Consider the following 15,779-nt stretch of genomic DNA (forward strand, 5'->3'; position numbering starts at 1 on the left):
CTAGCAGACACCTGAAGGTTTGGGCCAAAAACTGTTCATAATTCCCTCCACCTTAACTAAAGCCCCAGTTCCAGCTGAAGAAAAGCAACCCAAAAGCATGATTCTGCACCACCATGCTTCACTGTGGGGATGGTATTCCTTTGGTGATGCAAACTGTTTTTGTGCTAAACGTACCTTTTGGAATTGTGGCTAAAAAGTTCAGCTTTGGTCTGATCAGACCATAACACATTTTCCCACATGCTTTTTGGAGACTATGTATTGTTTTGCAAACTTTAGCCGGGTCTGGATGTTTTTCTGTGTAAGAAAAGGTTATCGTCTTGCAACCCTGCCCCATAGTTCAGACATATGGAGAATATGGGAGATTGTTGTCACATATAGTACACAGCCAGTGCTTGCCAGAAATTCCTGTAGCTCCTTAAGTGTTCATTAGGTCTCTTGGGAGCCTCCCTGAGTAGTTTTTGTCTTGTCTTTTCATCAGTTTTGGAGGGACATCGAGTTCTTTGCAACGTCACTGTTGTCCCATATTTTCTCTACTTTTTCATCACTGTCTTCACTGTGTCTCATGGTATATCCAATGCTGTGGAAATATTTTTGTACCCTTCTCCTGACTGATGCCTTTCAACAATGAGATCCCTTTGATGCTTTGTAATCTCTCAGCTAACCCAGTCTTTTTGCTGTAGCAGGCAACTGAGTAAATATCTGGAAAATTCTATTAGGACAGTTGAACTTTATTTGGGGTTCATCAAGGTCTCTTTAATTGATGACAGGTGTGTACCCAAGAAGACTGAAAGCTGTAATTAAATCAAAAGGTGCTTCAAAAAAGTATTAGTTTAAGGGTGTGCACACACAACCAAGTTTTAGTTTAAGGGTGTGCACACTTTTGCAACCAGCGTATTGTACGTTTTTTATTTTTTATATTTTTCCCCTAACAGATTTGTATGTTTTTCAATTGAATTATACCGGTTGAATTGTACAGGTTATAGGTCACATTAAAGGTGGGAAAAGTTTTGAAATGATTTATTGTGGTCTCATTTTTTTTATATCACAAACACTTATCATTTTAACAGGGGTGTGTAAAAGTTTTTATATCCACTGTACAACAAAACACACACATTTTTTATATAAATTGATTTTTAAAAATATGTGAGTGTACCATTAATAATTTATTGTAGATGCATCTTAAATATCATGGAAACTGTTATGTGGATGGTGCTGCTTCAGTGCTTAAATACTGGGATCATTTTACTTCAAAACTATCTACAAAGTTCACTCGGAACTGGTATTCTATTAGTTCTGCTATTCTCTTATGAAGTACACGTAAACAATCTCAATTAAAACAGTATTTGCAGCCGACATGAGCCCCCTTTGTTTAATGTAAGGGCAAACTTCTGTCACATCAGTGCAGTCGGACACAGGTGGAAATTAATAGGGAATTAGCTTAGGGTAGCTGATCCCTGGTCTTGGCTATATTATTTCTGCTGATTCAGTCTGATATTGTATTTTTAAAAAAGATCTTCTCATGAGTTAGGCTACTAGAAAAGAACAGTTAGTTTAATATAGTTAATCCTTCTCTGACACATTGAGTAATTAACCTGCTGAGAAGAGATGGCACTTAGTAGCTTTAGGGCTAAGTTTCTTATCTCGTGCAACAGCACTCTGATGAGTTCTCCTCACTGTATAACAAGAAACTTGACAATTTTCTCCAATACCATAGTTTAGTATTAAAAGACAAAATGTTGCAGTTTTAACTTTTATTGCAATAAATACCTCCAGTGCTAGCTTTAAATATAATGCAACATTATACATATTAGTGCTGTCAAATCACACACATTCATTCTCTGCTTATCAGGGGATCAAATCAGATGCAGATGGAGAGGCAGTGTATGGGGCCCTCACAGATTCTCAAAGGTTTGGTAGAGAAGGGGAACAATGACAAACTGTTTCTCAAAACACCGGGGAAATTGCTTTGATTATGTTCATTAATGCTTCTGTTAGGGCTCACCTTAATTAGTGCAACTAAGCAAGTAAAATGGTAGGATTTGGATTTTAATTTGTAACCAATATATACACTAACCCCCTCATCTTTCAGTTAATATGCATACCAAGTAGAACAGGCACTCTGCATCTGGTACTTTGCCATTCAGTAAATTAGAAGTCAAGAATCCAAAAATCTGATAGCTCATAAAATCAGAGCACTAATAAATTTACTGCAGCCATGCTGAATAACGTCACTGTAGTTTATGTTCATAGTAGTAGCAGACAGCACATAAACAAGTAAAACCCTTCAAAATTCCATTATAAAGGCATCTGTTATCTGTTCAACCTATGGATTATCGACTCTGACTTGGATCTGAGACCAACCATATCACAAATTTTCATTTTTTAGCAGTGTGATTGAATCACATCATTGGATTCAAAGATTTACTTGTAGCAGATATGCATTGCTGCTGTTTATCTTGCACGTGTAGTCAAGGCATCAGAGCTAAGTAGTTTGTGAAACTCTGCAGTGGTTACATGTGTCCCACAGAGTAATACTGAACACAAGGCAGCATTAGTTTGATAAGTAAGGCTGTATCTAAACATGTAAGTTAAGAGTGGAATATAGAGGAGTATGATTGGCGTGTTCGAGACATGGATGCCAAGAAATTCATCTCGAGAACGAAGCTCGAGAAGTGAATCTTGGTGTCTATGTAGAGAATACATAATGTAGGGTTATGATCAGCGAGATGATCATAATTTTTATTTAGTGCATGAAGCTTTATTTGCCCCATGTACTACTAGTTTCAGAGAAAAAAAATTGCAAACTGTTTTACCTGCTTTCAAAGCCATTAAAACCATTAACGGATGCTGTCAGAAAGGCTATGTAACACTGTATGTCACGTTTACACTTATTCACACCTCTCAACTGTCCAGATTTTCACAGAACTTCCAGATTATTCATTCCTATCTTTGGTTTGTTCCTCATAAAATCTTTGGTTTTTGAACAAACCACTGAAGATTGAAGTTGCTAAATAATGACATACATTTGAGTTGTAGAGTTCATATCCTTCAGAAAATACATGCTAACACAGATCCTGTTATTCTAGCTAATTCCCAAGTTCATTAGAGGAACTTGGGGACATGTTACTGGTACAGACAGCAGGCACAATCAAATCTTTTTTTCTGCTTCTGTCATTTGCTGGTCAGTGGGACCAGATTTTACAGCCGAGTGCTAGACCTGACCTTAACAACTTTAGCAGAGTGTGCTTAACATTTTTAAGGTTGGGTCGCGTGCCACTCTGGCAATTAACTTTTGTCTTTTTTTGAGTATTGGGGTATAATCATGCTCCATGGCCTACAAACACAAAATATAGTGTTAGATTTTGCAGTGGAGTATTAGGACTGTTGCATATTTTAGTTATTCTCACACTGAAAGCACATGACTTTGGAAAAAATGTAGATGGATACTTCTTAATGCCACATCTTAGTTTTTAATTGAAATGATACTGTTGAGGGAGAATATCCTTGTGCCGTTGAATCAGCTGAACACATTTTTATTTGTCAGCATAGTAAGGGGCAGTATATTTTGAGTTCCTGTTAGAATGTTCATTAGGGAAGTCCAAGCTGTCAGACAAAGTTTAAAAAAACAAAATACTCTGATTTTCCAATTACTATGCACATTTATCACCTCCACATTGTATTAGTAAGCATTTCCCTGATTCAATTAATTTTAAGCATAAATAAAAAAAAACTGAGCACTAATACACTATAGTATAGAGACAGCAGAACTCAGTAGTTGTCATTATGTACATTCTTACTACTTTTGCAGTGTGAAGGTAAGTTTACAAGCTATAGTAAACATACTGAACTCAGTTGAAATATTTTCAGTTCTGCCCTGCATAAACTGAATCATGAAAGGAAAAAGCAGGACAGAACTACATGGATTGCAGTATATATTTAGTGCATAATATATTATTCACTTACTGTGTGAAATGCTTACATATAAACAGGAATATCTACATGTAGTAGAGCCTCAAACTGCAGTCACCAGCCTGTATGTATTAAGCATTACTTAATATTATGCAAAAGAAAACTACAACAGCCATTGAGAGCAATTCATACTGTCCCAGTCCTATGAACACTGTGAAACAACAAAGTGTTGGTATGCTTTGTATTTCTACAGTTAAGATTGGATAAATGGACTGGAAACATGACTTTGTGTTCTCTATTTTAAATGACATCTGTGGACAGCCATGGTGTAATAACAATAGCAGTAGTCCTAGTTTGTGACATGAGAAGGATAGTTATTGAGAAACTAATACACAAACCAACTAGACAGTGGTAAATTCCTCAAGAACCCAATCCCTGCCATATACTTGGTTTGCATTATCACTTCTGTGTGATGTGCTCCCAAGAAGAGCACTTGTTGCAGAAACTGTACCTGTGATGACTTCCAGGAAGTTTAAGATGTTTTGGTGCGTGTAATGTTGCCTGTTCCTGTGTGCTAAGTGTGACACAGTGGTGCAGTGGTTAGAGTTGTCACCTCACAGCAAGAGGTTCTGCTGTTTTATTCTCAGCTGGGGTGCCTTCTTTGGGGAGTCTGCATGTCCTCCCTGCATTCACATGGGTTTCCATTGGGTGCTCTGGTTTCCTCCCACATTCCAGAGACATGCAGTAGGTGGATTGGATACTCTAAATGGCCCCTTGGTGTGAGTGTGTGCATGCAGCTGTGTGTGTTGCACCCTCAGAGGAGGGTTGGGCTTTGGGCTAGCAACTTGATCCCGTAAAACCCGTAACGGCCACAGAAACAATGAGTGCTGAAAGGTGCTCATTGCCCAATGTACCATATGGTGCATAAATGGAAAGAGAGAGAGAGCTCCTATGTGCTAAAAAAAGGGAAAAGTTTAACTAAAGAATTCTGTTACAGGAGCTTGGAGAATACTTCATGAAGCATGAGGTTACCTTTTTGAACTGGAGTACTGTAGTCATTTTGAAGTTCTTTTTCTTCTTTGTGATATTTGTTGTCATTTATTAAGTGAAGCTGAAGACCCAGTTTAAATGGAGCTTCTCTCTTCTTTGTAGCAGACAAATGGTCCAGGCTTACAGGCAGGAACGAAGTGCAGAGCAGCCATGCTTGCACAATCATTTTCATCTAAGTATTTTATGATTTGTTTTTTTTGTGGTTTTTTTTTTTTTTTTTTAAACTAGTGAAAAGGATTCTGAGACACTGAGAGCAGTTTTTGCTTGACTTGTGTCACTGGATGTGAGGTAGCAATTGCTTAAAATTAAAGAAAAGATGTTTATTCACATGACTTGTAGAAATGTCATTCACTTCTGTGATTTCTTGCGGTGGCATCCCAGCAATTCTTGCATTATTTCATCAGCTCTTGAAGAACTTTCCTGGTAGTACTTCTGTTGTAAAATATAAGATAATACTAACACATGCAACTGCAGAATTGCTTTACATTGCTTCTTGAATGTAACATTGTAATATTTATTTTCTCACCATTTCTTGCACAGATCTAAAAGGTCATATGGCCATTGAGCGCTCGAACTTGCTTAACATGATGAAACTCAGCATTAAAGTGCTGATTCAGTCTGCTGTGAGCTTGGGCAGGATGGTGGAGTCTGATTATCCTCCCCTTCAACAATTCTTTGTGGTCATGGAGCACTGCCTGAAACACGGACTTAAAGGTAAGACCTCACACAGTATAACTTAAAAAAAAAAAAACTTTAGCATGTTTTATACAAAATGTCTACTTTTTCATTCTGATTTTTTACATGAATCAATATGTATTTTACATACTGAGGGTCAAGTAATACAAGACAAGATGGAGAAACACTACATCTGAAGTAGTTAACTTAATTTATCTGCAACCTGTGGGTATATGGATCCATATCGGATCCGAGCCTGCAACTTTTTTCTAGCATCTGCTCCAAGCTCTGAGCTCCTCCCCTTACCCATAATGGTCTACCATCTCCTGTCTTCCCTCAGATCTCGTTTGCCACGCCAGTAGTGTGCATCGTGGTCTCCTTTGCTCTGTGCTAAAAAGGGATAGTAAGTGGAAACTTTTGATTATATCTAAGTGTGCTTGTTTAGGGTTACCTTTCCTCCCCTTCTGTAGTAATGCGTTGGTCGTTAGTGTAAAAAAAAAAAAAAAAAAAAAGCTTTTTGTATTAGAATAGTAGTCAGGCCTGCCCTTCCCCTACCTGTGTGTGTGTGTTTTTTTGTTGGGAAGGTAGTACCTTTACCTTTGAGTGCAGGACTATGGCTGACCAGCCAAAGCCTGTGTTCAAAAAATGTACAGAGTGTAGCCATAAGCTTTCCCCTGCTGATGGTCACACTCTGTGTATAATATGTTTAGGAGTAGCACATTTATCCACCCAGTGTGCTATCTGTTCAGGCTTCAACCCTAGGGCCCTTGAGGATTGTAAGGCCAAGCTAGTTACCAAAGGCCTTCTCCCTGTTGCCATGCTGGATTCTGCCTCAGCCTCGGTCGCTAGTACACCTCCCCAGACATGGACTCAACCTCCCTCTTCGTCTGGCGATGGGTCCTCTAAGGACAGATCTTCAGTCAGCGAGTCTGACAAAGATAAAGAAAAAGAGAAGGAAAAGGAAAGACTCAAAGAAGAAAGGGGGAAAAAGAAAGACAGGCATCGCAAGAGATCTCCAGACAGGGAGCTCTTTCTCAGCCCTCCATCCAAGACCATGAGGCCTGTTTCTCCTCTGCTCCGGTCACCGCGTTTCTCACCAGAGCCGTTGAAACATTCGGACCCGAGGCCCTCCACCCCTCTGTGCAGACCAGCCAGATCCGAGTCAGTGACCTCTTCGAGGTCGACTCGGAGCCTATTGGACATGGATATGGACAGGATGATGCGAAGATTTCTTCAGACCCAAATTCAGATGGGAGTCTTGCCAGGTCCCTCTCCCTCTGGAGGGGCAACCTCCCTGTCTCTTTTCCACCCCATCTCTCCTTCCCCGATCCATGCTTCGGCTTCGGGGCTCTTGGATCAGAGGTTCTTCGGAGCTGGTAGCTCGGTGCCGACGGTTCCTCCAACCTCGACTCCGGCTGTTACCTTGAGTTCCTCGGATCCGACTTGTTCGGATCTGAGTGACTCTCGGGGCCACGGACAGGGAGTCAGACCCAGGGGAATGGATTCTTCGGCTCAGACTCTTTTGGACCTGACCCATTCCCTCGGACCTCAGGCTACCCTGTCTTCGGCTCCGGTCCCCGCTTCGGATTCGGGGAGGACTTCTCCCTCGGCCTTCGAAGTGGTGGAGAGGGATGTTCTTCATCTCACATTGCTGCAGTCCTTACATATGGGTAGTCCGCTGTCCTCGGTCGGCCCGAATACCAAAGTATTAGGCTGACGTCGGTCAAGGCGCTTAAAACTGACATCAGGACGTCAGGGTACAAAAGCGCATGACCGACGTCATATCCTCAGTCTTTTTTGCCGCATGGTCCGATGCAGAAGCAGCGTTGCAAGTGCCGTTCGGCGTTCTGAAATTTTTCGAGTTCGGAGTTTCAGACCGAATCCAAGTTGGCTAAGTACCCCGTTGGGGAATATTTTGGTTTTTTCTTGCCTCAGTGTATTACCAGATGTCAGAAAAAGTGAATAATTGTATTTCTTGTGGCTAGGGTGGAGCCAGAGTTGGAAGGTTTTGAACAGGCTTCGGATGATTCAGAGTCTTCGGCTGAAGACTTGCAGGAGTACACTCCTTATTCTGATTCTGATGCAGAAGATTCCACTCCTTCTGCTTCTCCTCCAGAGGATTTTTCTTTTTCAGAGACACTTCATTCTATGAGGGAACATTTTAAGTGGGAAGGTCAGGACTTCTCTGATTCACGGAAAAGGCTTAGGGAATTTTTGTTTTTACCTCAACATAGGCCCTTAGCTATACCCCCTGTTGTGGATGTTGTGCAAGATGTATTTTCAGAGGCTTCACTTAATTCTGATTCTGTGGCCCCTGCGCCTGTTAAACCGGATAGGTATTACAGGGTGCCTGAGGCTCATAAATATCTCTATAAGAGTCCTAGGGCGGACCCAGAAACTGTTAGTCAGGGACCTAAGGGTGTCAAGGCCTCTGTTGTTAAGAATCCGGTTCCTCTAGATAAAGAGGCCAGAGCTTTGGATAGATGGGGAAAGAAGGTCTATACATCTTCTACCTTAGCTATGAGGGCTTTGAATTGCCAGTTTCATATGTTGAAATATCAAAATTTTCTTCTTTCGCAATTGAAATCTAAGGTGGATGCTCTGGCAGAAGGCATTGACTGTAAAGAATTACAAGATTTGGTGCATGTCTCTGAACAGGTGGGTAAGCATTCTTTGCAGTGTGGTTTTGATGCTTTGCAGGCCTCTTCTAGGGTGGCTGCCACTGGTTCAGTTCTTCGCAGGCACGCCTGGCTTAAGGATCAGAATTTATCTGACCATGTTAAGACAAGGATTTTGGATGCTCCTTTGCAGTCTGAAGTGTTGAAGAAATTGGAAGACAAGGCTAAGTCTATGCAGACTGTTAAAGATTTTTTGCAAGTTCAGCCTCCAAAGTTTAGTAGAAATTGGCCTGCTAAGGGGTGGACGTATCCTTCTTCTGATTCTCAGTCTAGGGGTAGATCTAGACGTGGTAGGGGCAGAGCTCAGACTTCCTTCATACCTAGAACATGGAGTTCACCGGCAGAGTCTTCGAGTGAGGGCAGGGGCCAGTCCTTTCGTAAACAGGCCCAATGACCTACTTTTTCAGCTGCCAGATCCTTCATGCCTGGCAGCACCTTTGGGAGGACGGTTGGCACTCTTCAAAGAAAATTGGATTTTAATTACCCAAGACAAATGGGTATTGGATATCATACACCAAGGTTACAAGTTTTATTTCCATACCTTACCTCCTTTCAAAGGCATGCCAGACATTCCTCCTCAGCAAAGACTAGAGGCTCACAAACAGATTTCTCTACTACTTCAAATAGGAGCTATACAACCGGTCCCTCTGCCAGAAGTGGGCCTAGGATTTTATTCTCGCCTGTTTCTAGTACCAAAGAAAGGGAACACGTGGAGACCAATTTTGGATTTATCTATCCTCAACACATATCTGGACATTCCCAAGTTCAAAATGTTGACGTTACAACAGCTTTTACCTCTACTGGGCAAAGATCACTGGATGGTGACTCTGGATCTCAAGGAGGCTTACCTTCATGTTCCTATCAGGCCCTGTTGCAGGAAGTATCTGCGTTTTGGCTGGGACTTTTCATTATCAGTTCTCTGCATTGCCCTTTGGCTTATCTACTGCGCCCAGAGTGTTCACAAAGGTTCTGGCTCCAGTGGTAGCTTTCTTCAGGCTAAGAGGAATACAAATCTATCCTTATTTGGACGATTGCCTGATTCTGGCTCAAGGAAAGGACGAACTTCTTCATCATTTACAGTATGTGATGGCAGTGTTAAGATGCCTAGGGTATTCTGTGAACGAAATAAAGTCCAGTCTAGTACCCTCTCAGGACATGTGCTTTCTGGGTGTGAGACTGAATGCAGCATCCCAGATGGCCTTTTTGACCCCGGACAAACAAAAGAATCTTTCTCTTTACTTCCAACAGTTGTCTCGTCAGTCCAGGTTGACTGCAAGGACAGTCCTTCAAGCCTTGGGGTTCATGGCATCTTGTATTCTGGTACTTCCCAATGCCAAACTGCATATGAGGAAGCTACAATGGTATCTCAAAAATGTATGGACGCAACACTGCCAAGATTTGGACACTGTCATTCAGATAATACCTTGCATTCAAAAGGAATTTTTGTGGTGGGCTCAGGAATGTCACCTAAACAAGGGACTCTCTGTGACCCGACCAGAGGCGAGTCAGATTCTAACGACAGATGCCTCAGACAAATCTAAATGGAAAATGGGTACAAGACACGTGGCCTGCCAGACTTCAACATTTACATATCAACTTGAAGGAGATGTTAGCAGTCCAATTTGCATTGATAGCTTTCAAGGATTTACTTCTTCCAGGGCAGGTGTTGATTCAAACAGACAACACAACTGTCATGTGGTACATCAACAAGCAAGGGGGGACACATTCTTATCCTCTATGCAGACAAGCAATGATTTTGTGGGAGACTGCTCTCAGTTTACAGCTACATCTTCAGGCAAGGTTTCTGCCAGGAGCACAGAACTCCTTAGCAGATGTGTTGAGCAGACAAATTATGGATCCCCACGAGTGGAAATTGGATCCTCATGTATTTCAAAAATTGACAGTGTTATGGGGAACTCCAGACATAGATCTGTTCGCTTCTCCACTAAATTACCAGCTGCCAAAGTTTTGCACAAAAGGTTTCATCCCACAGCTTGGAAAGTGGATGCTCTCTCATTCAATTGGAGCAATCTTCACGTGTATGCCTTTCCACCACTGCCTCTCCTCCCAGAGGTACTCCTGAAGGTCAGACAGGACAAGCCAACCATGATTTTAATAGCTCCGGATTGGCCTCGACAGCACTGGTACCCATTACTGAGAAGTCTGGTAAGGGAGCCTCCATGGCCTTTGCCTTCGATTCCACACCTGCTGTCTCAGGAGAACAGTCATTTACTCAATGTCAAGCTTCTCTCTCTACATCTAACAGCCTGGCATATTCTGTTTTGAACCCTGGAGGGTCTCAGCTTCCACAACAAGTTTTGAATGTTATTTTGGAGGCCAGAAGGCCTAGTACAAGGGAAGTTTACGCAGATAAATGGAGGAGATTTTTAATTTGGAGCACAGCAAGGGACTTTGATGTTTCTAAACCTAATTTAAGTGTTGCTCTTCAATACCTTACTGAGTTATTGGACAAAGGTTTGTCCTTCTCCTCTATAAAGGTTCATGCTGCAGCAATTTCTGCTCGCTATGACTGTGACCCACCATTATTTTCTCATCCTTTGTTTAAGCAATTCCTTAGAGGGGCAAAGAATATAAGACCCCCACGTAGAGCTCCTACTCCTGCTTGGGATCTCAATTTTGTGTTGGAGAAACTCACTCTACAACCTTTTGAGCCTGCAGCAACTGCCGAGTTGAAATATTTATCATGGAAGACTGCTTTTTTGTTGGCCATTACCTCTGCGAGAAGGGTTTCTGAATTACAGGCCCTTATGGCGGTTGAGCCTTTCTTAATTTTCCACAAGGATAGGGTGTCTTTGCACTAACCCTTCTTTTATGCCTAAAGTGGTTTCTAGTGTGGCTTTAAACCAAACTATTCATTTGCCTACTTTTTATGCAAACCCCAAAATAAAGGGAGAAGATTTTGCACACTTTGGATATACACAGACAGTTGCGATATTATTTGAGCAGAACTAAGGGTTCAGGCAGTCTCAGCAGTTGTTTGTTTCATTTGCTTTGGGTTCTCAGGGCAAACCTGTTTCAAAACAAACTATTTCTAAGTGGATTGGTTTTGTATTGCTTTCTGTTATTCCCATCATGATAAGGAAATTCCAGCTGGGCTTAGGCCTCATTCCACTAGGGCTACTGCCACTTCTACAGCTTTTTAAGGGGTGGCTACTAAAGATATTTTGGAGGCAGCTACTTGGAGTTCAGTGCATACTTTCTCTAAGCATTACCACCTTCCACTTTACTCTAAATCTAGGGCTGGATTTGCCACTGCAATTTTACAGGGCATTTTGGCAGCTCCTAATGCTTTTAGTTTTGCCATCCTCCCTTACCTCTGCTTTGGGATTCTACCCATATGTAAGGACTGCAGCAATGTGAGATGAAGAACATAGTACAGTTTTGTACCTACCATAAATGTAGATGTTCAAGATCCACATTGCTGCAGTCCAATTAACCCTCCCTCCTTCCCTCTGTAGTTAGAGGTGGTTGTGTGGTTGGGGTTGTAAATATTGTAAATATTGTAAATATGGTTAGTGCAGGGGTGGTTGGTTGGTTTTTTGCTGTTTTTTGGCTTTGGCCTTTCCTTTTAGGGCCTTCTGACATCTGGGGCAAGAAAAGACTGAGGATATGACGTCGGTCATGCGCTTTTGTACCCTGACGTCCTGATGTCAGTTTTAAGCACCTTGACCGACGTCAGCCTAATACTTTGGTATTCGGGCCGACCGAGGACAGCGGACTACCCATATGTAAGGACTGCAGCAATGTGGATCTTCGAACATCTACATTTATGGTAGGTACAAAACTGTACTTTCTCTCCCAGGGATTGAGACCCCAGCCCATTCCCTCAGATACCACCCAGGCCCCCCTGGATTTGGCGACGACTCCCTTCATCCTGTCTCAGGGACAGCTCGTGCCAGAGGATCCCCAGGTCATTTCCCCCTGAGGAAACCCCTGCGGCTCGCGGATCCCCTTCTGAAAGTCCCACTGAAGAGGGCCACCACAAGTGCAAGTGCAAAAGGAGGCACTTGGACTCCCCCGAGTCCCTCACCACTGACACTGACTTAGATGACGGAGAAGGTTCTCCCAGGTCACCTCCTGAAGATGTCTCCTTCTGAGAAATTATGGAAATCCTCTGCCAGAGGGGAGGTTGGTCAGCCCCAAACCTTCTGGGGATGAGTCAGTGTTCCTGGAGGTCTTTGGCACGGGCCCATCTACTTCCTGGGTGCCCCCACCAGCAGACCCCTTGGTGGACCTCATCACCATGAGGGCATGGAAGGAGCCCAAAACCGTAGAGCCCATCCCCAAACATCCTGACAAGGTTTTATCTCCTCCTTCTGATAGACAACCCTGGACGAAAGGAGCCCCAGTTGATGCTACGTTGGTCGCATCGGCCACAAAGAAGGAACTAGCACAGGAGAGTTCCTTAGTCCACCCTCCAGACAAGGAGTCCAGGTCGGTGGGTCAGTGTTCCTGGAGGTCTTTGGCACGGGCCCATCTACTTACTGGGTGTCCCCACCAGCAGACCCCTTGGTGGACCTCATCACCATGAGGGCATGGAAGGAGCCCAAAACCGTAGAGCCCATCGCCAAACATCCCGACAAGGTTTTATCTCCTCCTTCTGATAGACAACCCTGGTCGAAAGGAGCCCCAGTTGATGCTACGTTGGTCGCATCGGCCACAAAGAAGGAACTAGCACAGGAGAGTTCCTTAGTCCACCCTCCAGACAAGGAGTCCAGGTCGGTGGATAGGTTTGGGATGCACGTATACTCTTCAGTGACTTTTTCTATCCATGCGCTGAATTATTTGGCACATGTGATTCGACTTCAGCGAGATCTTGCTTCAGAATTCGCTGAGTTGCCCCCAGAGTCTTTATCGCCGCAGGACAGACAGCTGTTCTCAACGAAAATGTCTACTCTGAAGTCAGTCTCAAATACATCTATGCGGCTACTTTCCCATGTCACAGAAGGAGCAGCTAGCGTGGCTGGGACAGGCATAGCCATGAGGTGTCATGCCTGGCTCAGATTGTGTCAGTTGACAGACCCTTTCAAGGCATCATTTATCAACGCTCCCTACGACGGCTCTTCCCTCTTTGGGAAGATAGTATGTGACACACTTGTCCAGAGTGAAAAGGATGGGAAGACTTTGTCTGCCGTCGGAGTCCGCTTCTCTAACCCTGAGCAGTCCTTCTCTAGGAATCAAAGAGGGCAGAAGAAGATGTGGTTCCGAAAATCTCAGTTTTCCCAGGATTCTCAGGACAGATATTCCCCCAGAGGCAGGGGGGGACAGGATCGACGCCGACCCAGAGGTAGAGGGGGTCCCAGGAATTTCGGGTCTAGGGAACCCTTTTCTGATAGACCCGGTCAGCAGCCCTGAGGGGTTGCCCGACTGTCCTACTCTGGAGGCAGTCTGGGGACGATTGTCCTTACACCCAGCGGCATGGGAGTCCATTACGACAGATCGCTGGGTTCTTCAGATAATATCCAGAGGTTACTCTGTTCCTTTCATTGCCCCTCCAAACATTATAAAACACCTCCCGGATGTTCCACCCGCACACAGGGAGGCGCAGCTCTAGAGGATTCAAAGCTGCTTCTCAAATGAGCCATCGAAAAGGCCCCCCCCCCCAGATCAGTCCGGATTACGCGTCTACTCAAGGTTCTTTTTGGTGCCAAAAAAGACAAGGGACCTCAGGCCCATTCTAGACCTGTCAACACTAAACCTGTCGGTAGCAAAACAGAAATTCCGGATGGTCACCCTACAGTCCATTCTACCTTATCTCCGAGAGTGCGACTGGATGTGCTTGTTAGGCCTTCAGGATGCTTACTACCACATCAAAATACACAGAAGCTCCTGGAGGTTTCTGCGCTTTCGGCTGGGAGCCAGTCACTTTCAGTTCAGGGCCCTTCCCTTTGGTCTCACCACAGCCCCCAGGGTGTTCACCAAGGTAATGGCAGTTGTAGCGGCCCACCTGAAGCTTCAGGGTATTCAGGTATTTCCTTACCTGGACGACTGGCTCTTCACTGCGCACAACAAGCATCACTTGTGTCTGGCCCAAGATTATTTCATTCGGTTAGCAGACCTACTGGGAATTACAGTCAATGTTCACAAATCCCATTTGCAACCAGTACAAATTCTGAAATTCATTGGGGCACGGTTAGACACTTTGCAAATGAAGGTATTCCTAACTCCAGACAGGATTCTACATCTCAGGGACCACATAGCTCAGATAGCGAACTCCCAGTCTGCAAAGGCGAGTGAGGTGCTCTGGGCTCCATGGCTGCCGCCATATCTATTCTCCCGTATGCACGCCTTCACATGCGGGTTCTTCAATGGACTCTGGCTGTCCAGTGGTCTTGGCTAGACCTACCCATGGAATTTCCGATCAAGATCAGTCACGTCTGCAGGGCATCTCTTCTTTGGTGGTTAACTTCACCGGAGATATCAAAAGGATGCCCATTTGCATCACCCTCAGTCCCAACCACAGTGACCACAGATGCCTCCCAACTCGGGTGGGGGGGACACTGTTTGTTTGGGAAGGACAGTCCAAGGCACGTGGTCCCAGACAGAGACCAATTTGCACATAAATGTTCTAGAGATGAGGGCAGTGGTTTTAGTGTTGGAAGCCTTTCACACAGTCCTCCCTCTCGGATTGATTGCAATTCTTTCAGACAACATGTCAGTTGTCTGGTATATCAACAAGCGGGGGGAACCAGATCCTACCCTCTGTCGTGAGGCCATGAGAGTGTGGGAATGGGCGAATTCCACTGGTCAGTGTCTGATAGCAATGCACATCCCGGGGCGCTCCAACAGTTTAGTGGACAGATTGAGCCGGGCCATTCTGATGCCTTACAAGTGGTCTCTGAAACAGTCAGTAGCGGAGGAGATTTTCCTGGCATGGGGTCAACCTTGCTGCAATCTCATCGCATCTCCTTCCAACGTGAAGTGCAGCGAGTTCTTCGCTCTGATTCCCTCACAATGGCAAGTCCCCAGAGACGCTCTAGTCCATGTTTGGCCTCCCAGGCTTCTGTATGCTTATCCGCCTTTACCTCTCATTCCGAAGTTTCTTCAGAAAGCTTGCCGACTATGGTGCAAAGTGGTCCTCATTGTCCCATTCTGGCCTCGTCAGCTTTGGTTCCCATTCCTTTGGTCTCATCTATTAGCTCCCCTGTGGGGTCTGGATCCCTGCCTGGATCTAATTTTCCATCCGTCAGGGACATGTCCACCCGAGCTGGGCAACCTCAAGCCAACAGCTTGGTTGCCCCAGTTCCGTTAATCACCAGGACTCCCGGTCTTTCATCCCAGGTAAAATTTATTATAGTGGCCACTCTTAGACTCCACTAGGAAACTATATTGCAGTAAATGGAAGCGCTTTGCCATTTGGGCTTCACAGAGAGAAATAGATCCCTTTACAGCTCCTGTTCCAGCAGTGTTGGACTTCCTGTCTGGTATCTTTCAGCAAGGAGCTAG

The 15,779-nt window shown here is 44.2% G+C and overlaps 1 protein-coding gene across 1 annotated transcript in view; it reads left to right on the top strand.

Moving 5' to 3' along the window:
- Positions 1–15,779, top strand: part of RUFY1 (RUN and FYVE domain containing 1) — a 2,127,773-nt gene that overhangs the window by 188,935 nt on the left and 1,923,059 nt on the right. The window contains exon 2 of the mRNA XM_044069383.1: positions 5,500–5,673. Within this exon, the coding sequence (XP_043925318.1) occupies positions 5,500–5,673 (174 nt within the window). The remainder of the gene's footprint in view (positions 1–5,499; positions 5,674–15,779) is intronic.

Source organism: Protopterus annectens, chromosome 4.part0, assembly GCF_019279795.1.
Source record: "Protopterus annectens isolate FY-2018-M chromosome 4.part0, PAN1.0, whole genome shotgun sequence".
NCBI lineage: Eukaryota > Metazoa > Chordata > Ceratodontiformes > Protopteridae > Protopterus > Protopterus annectens.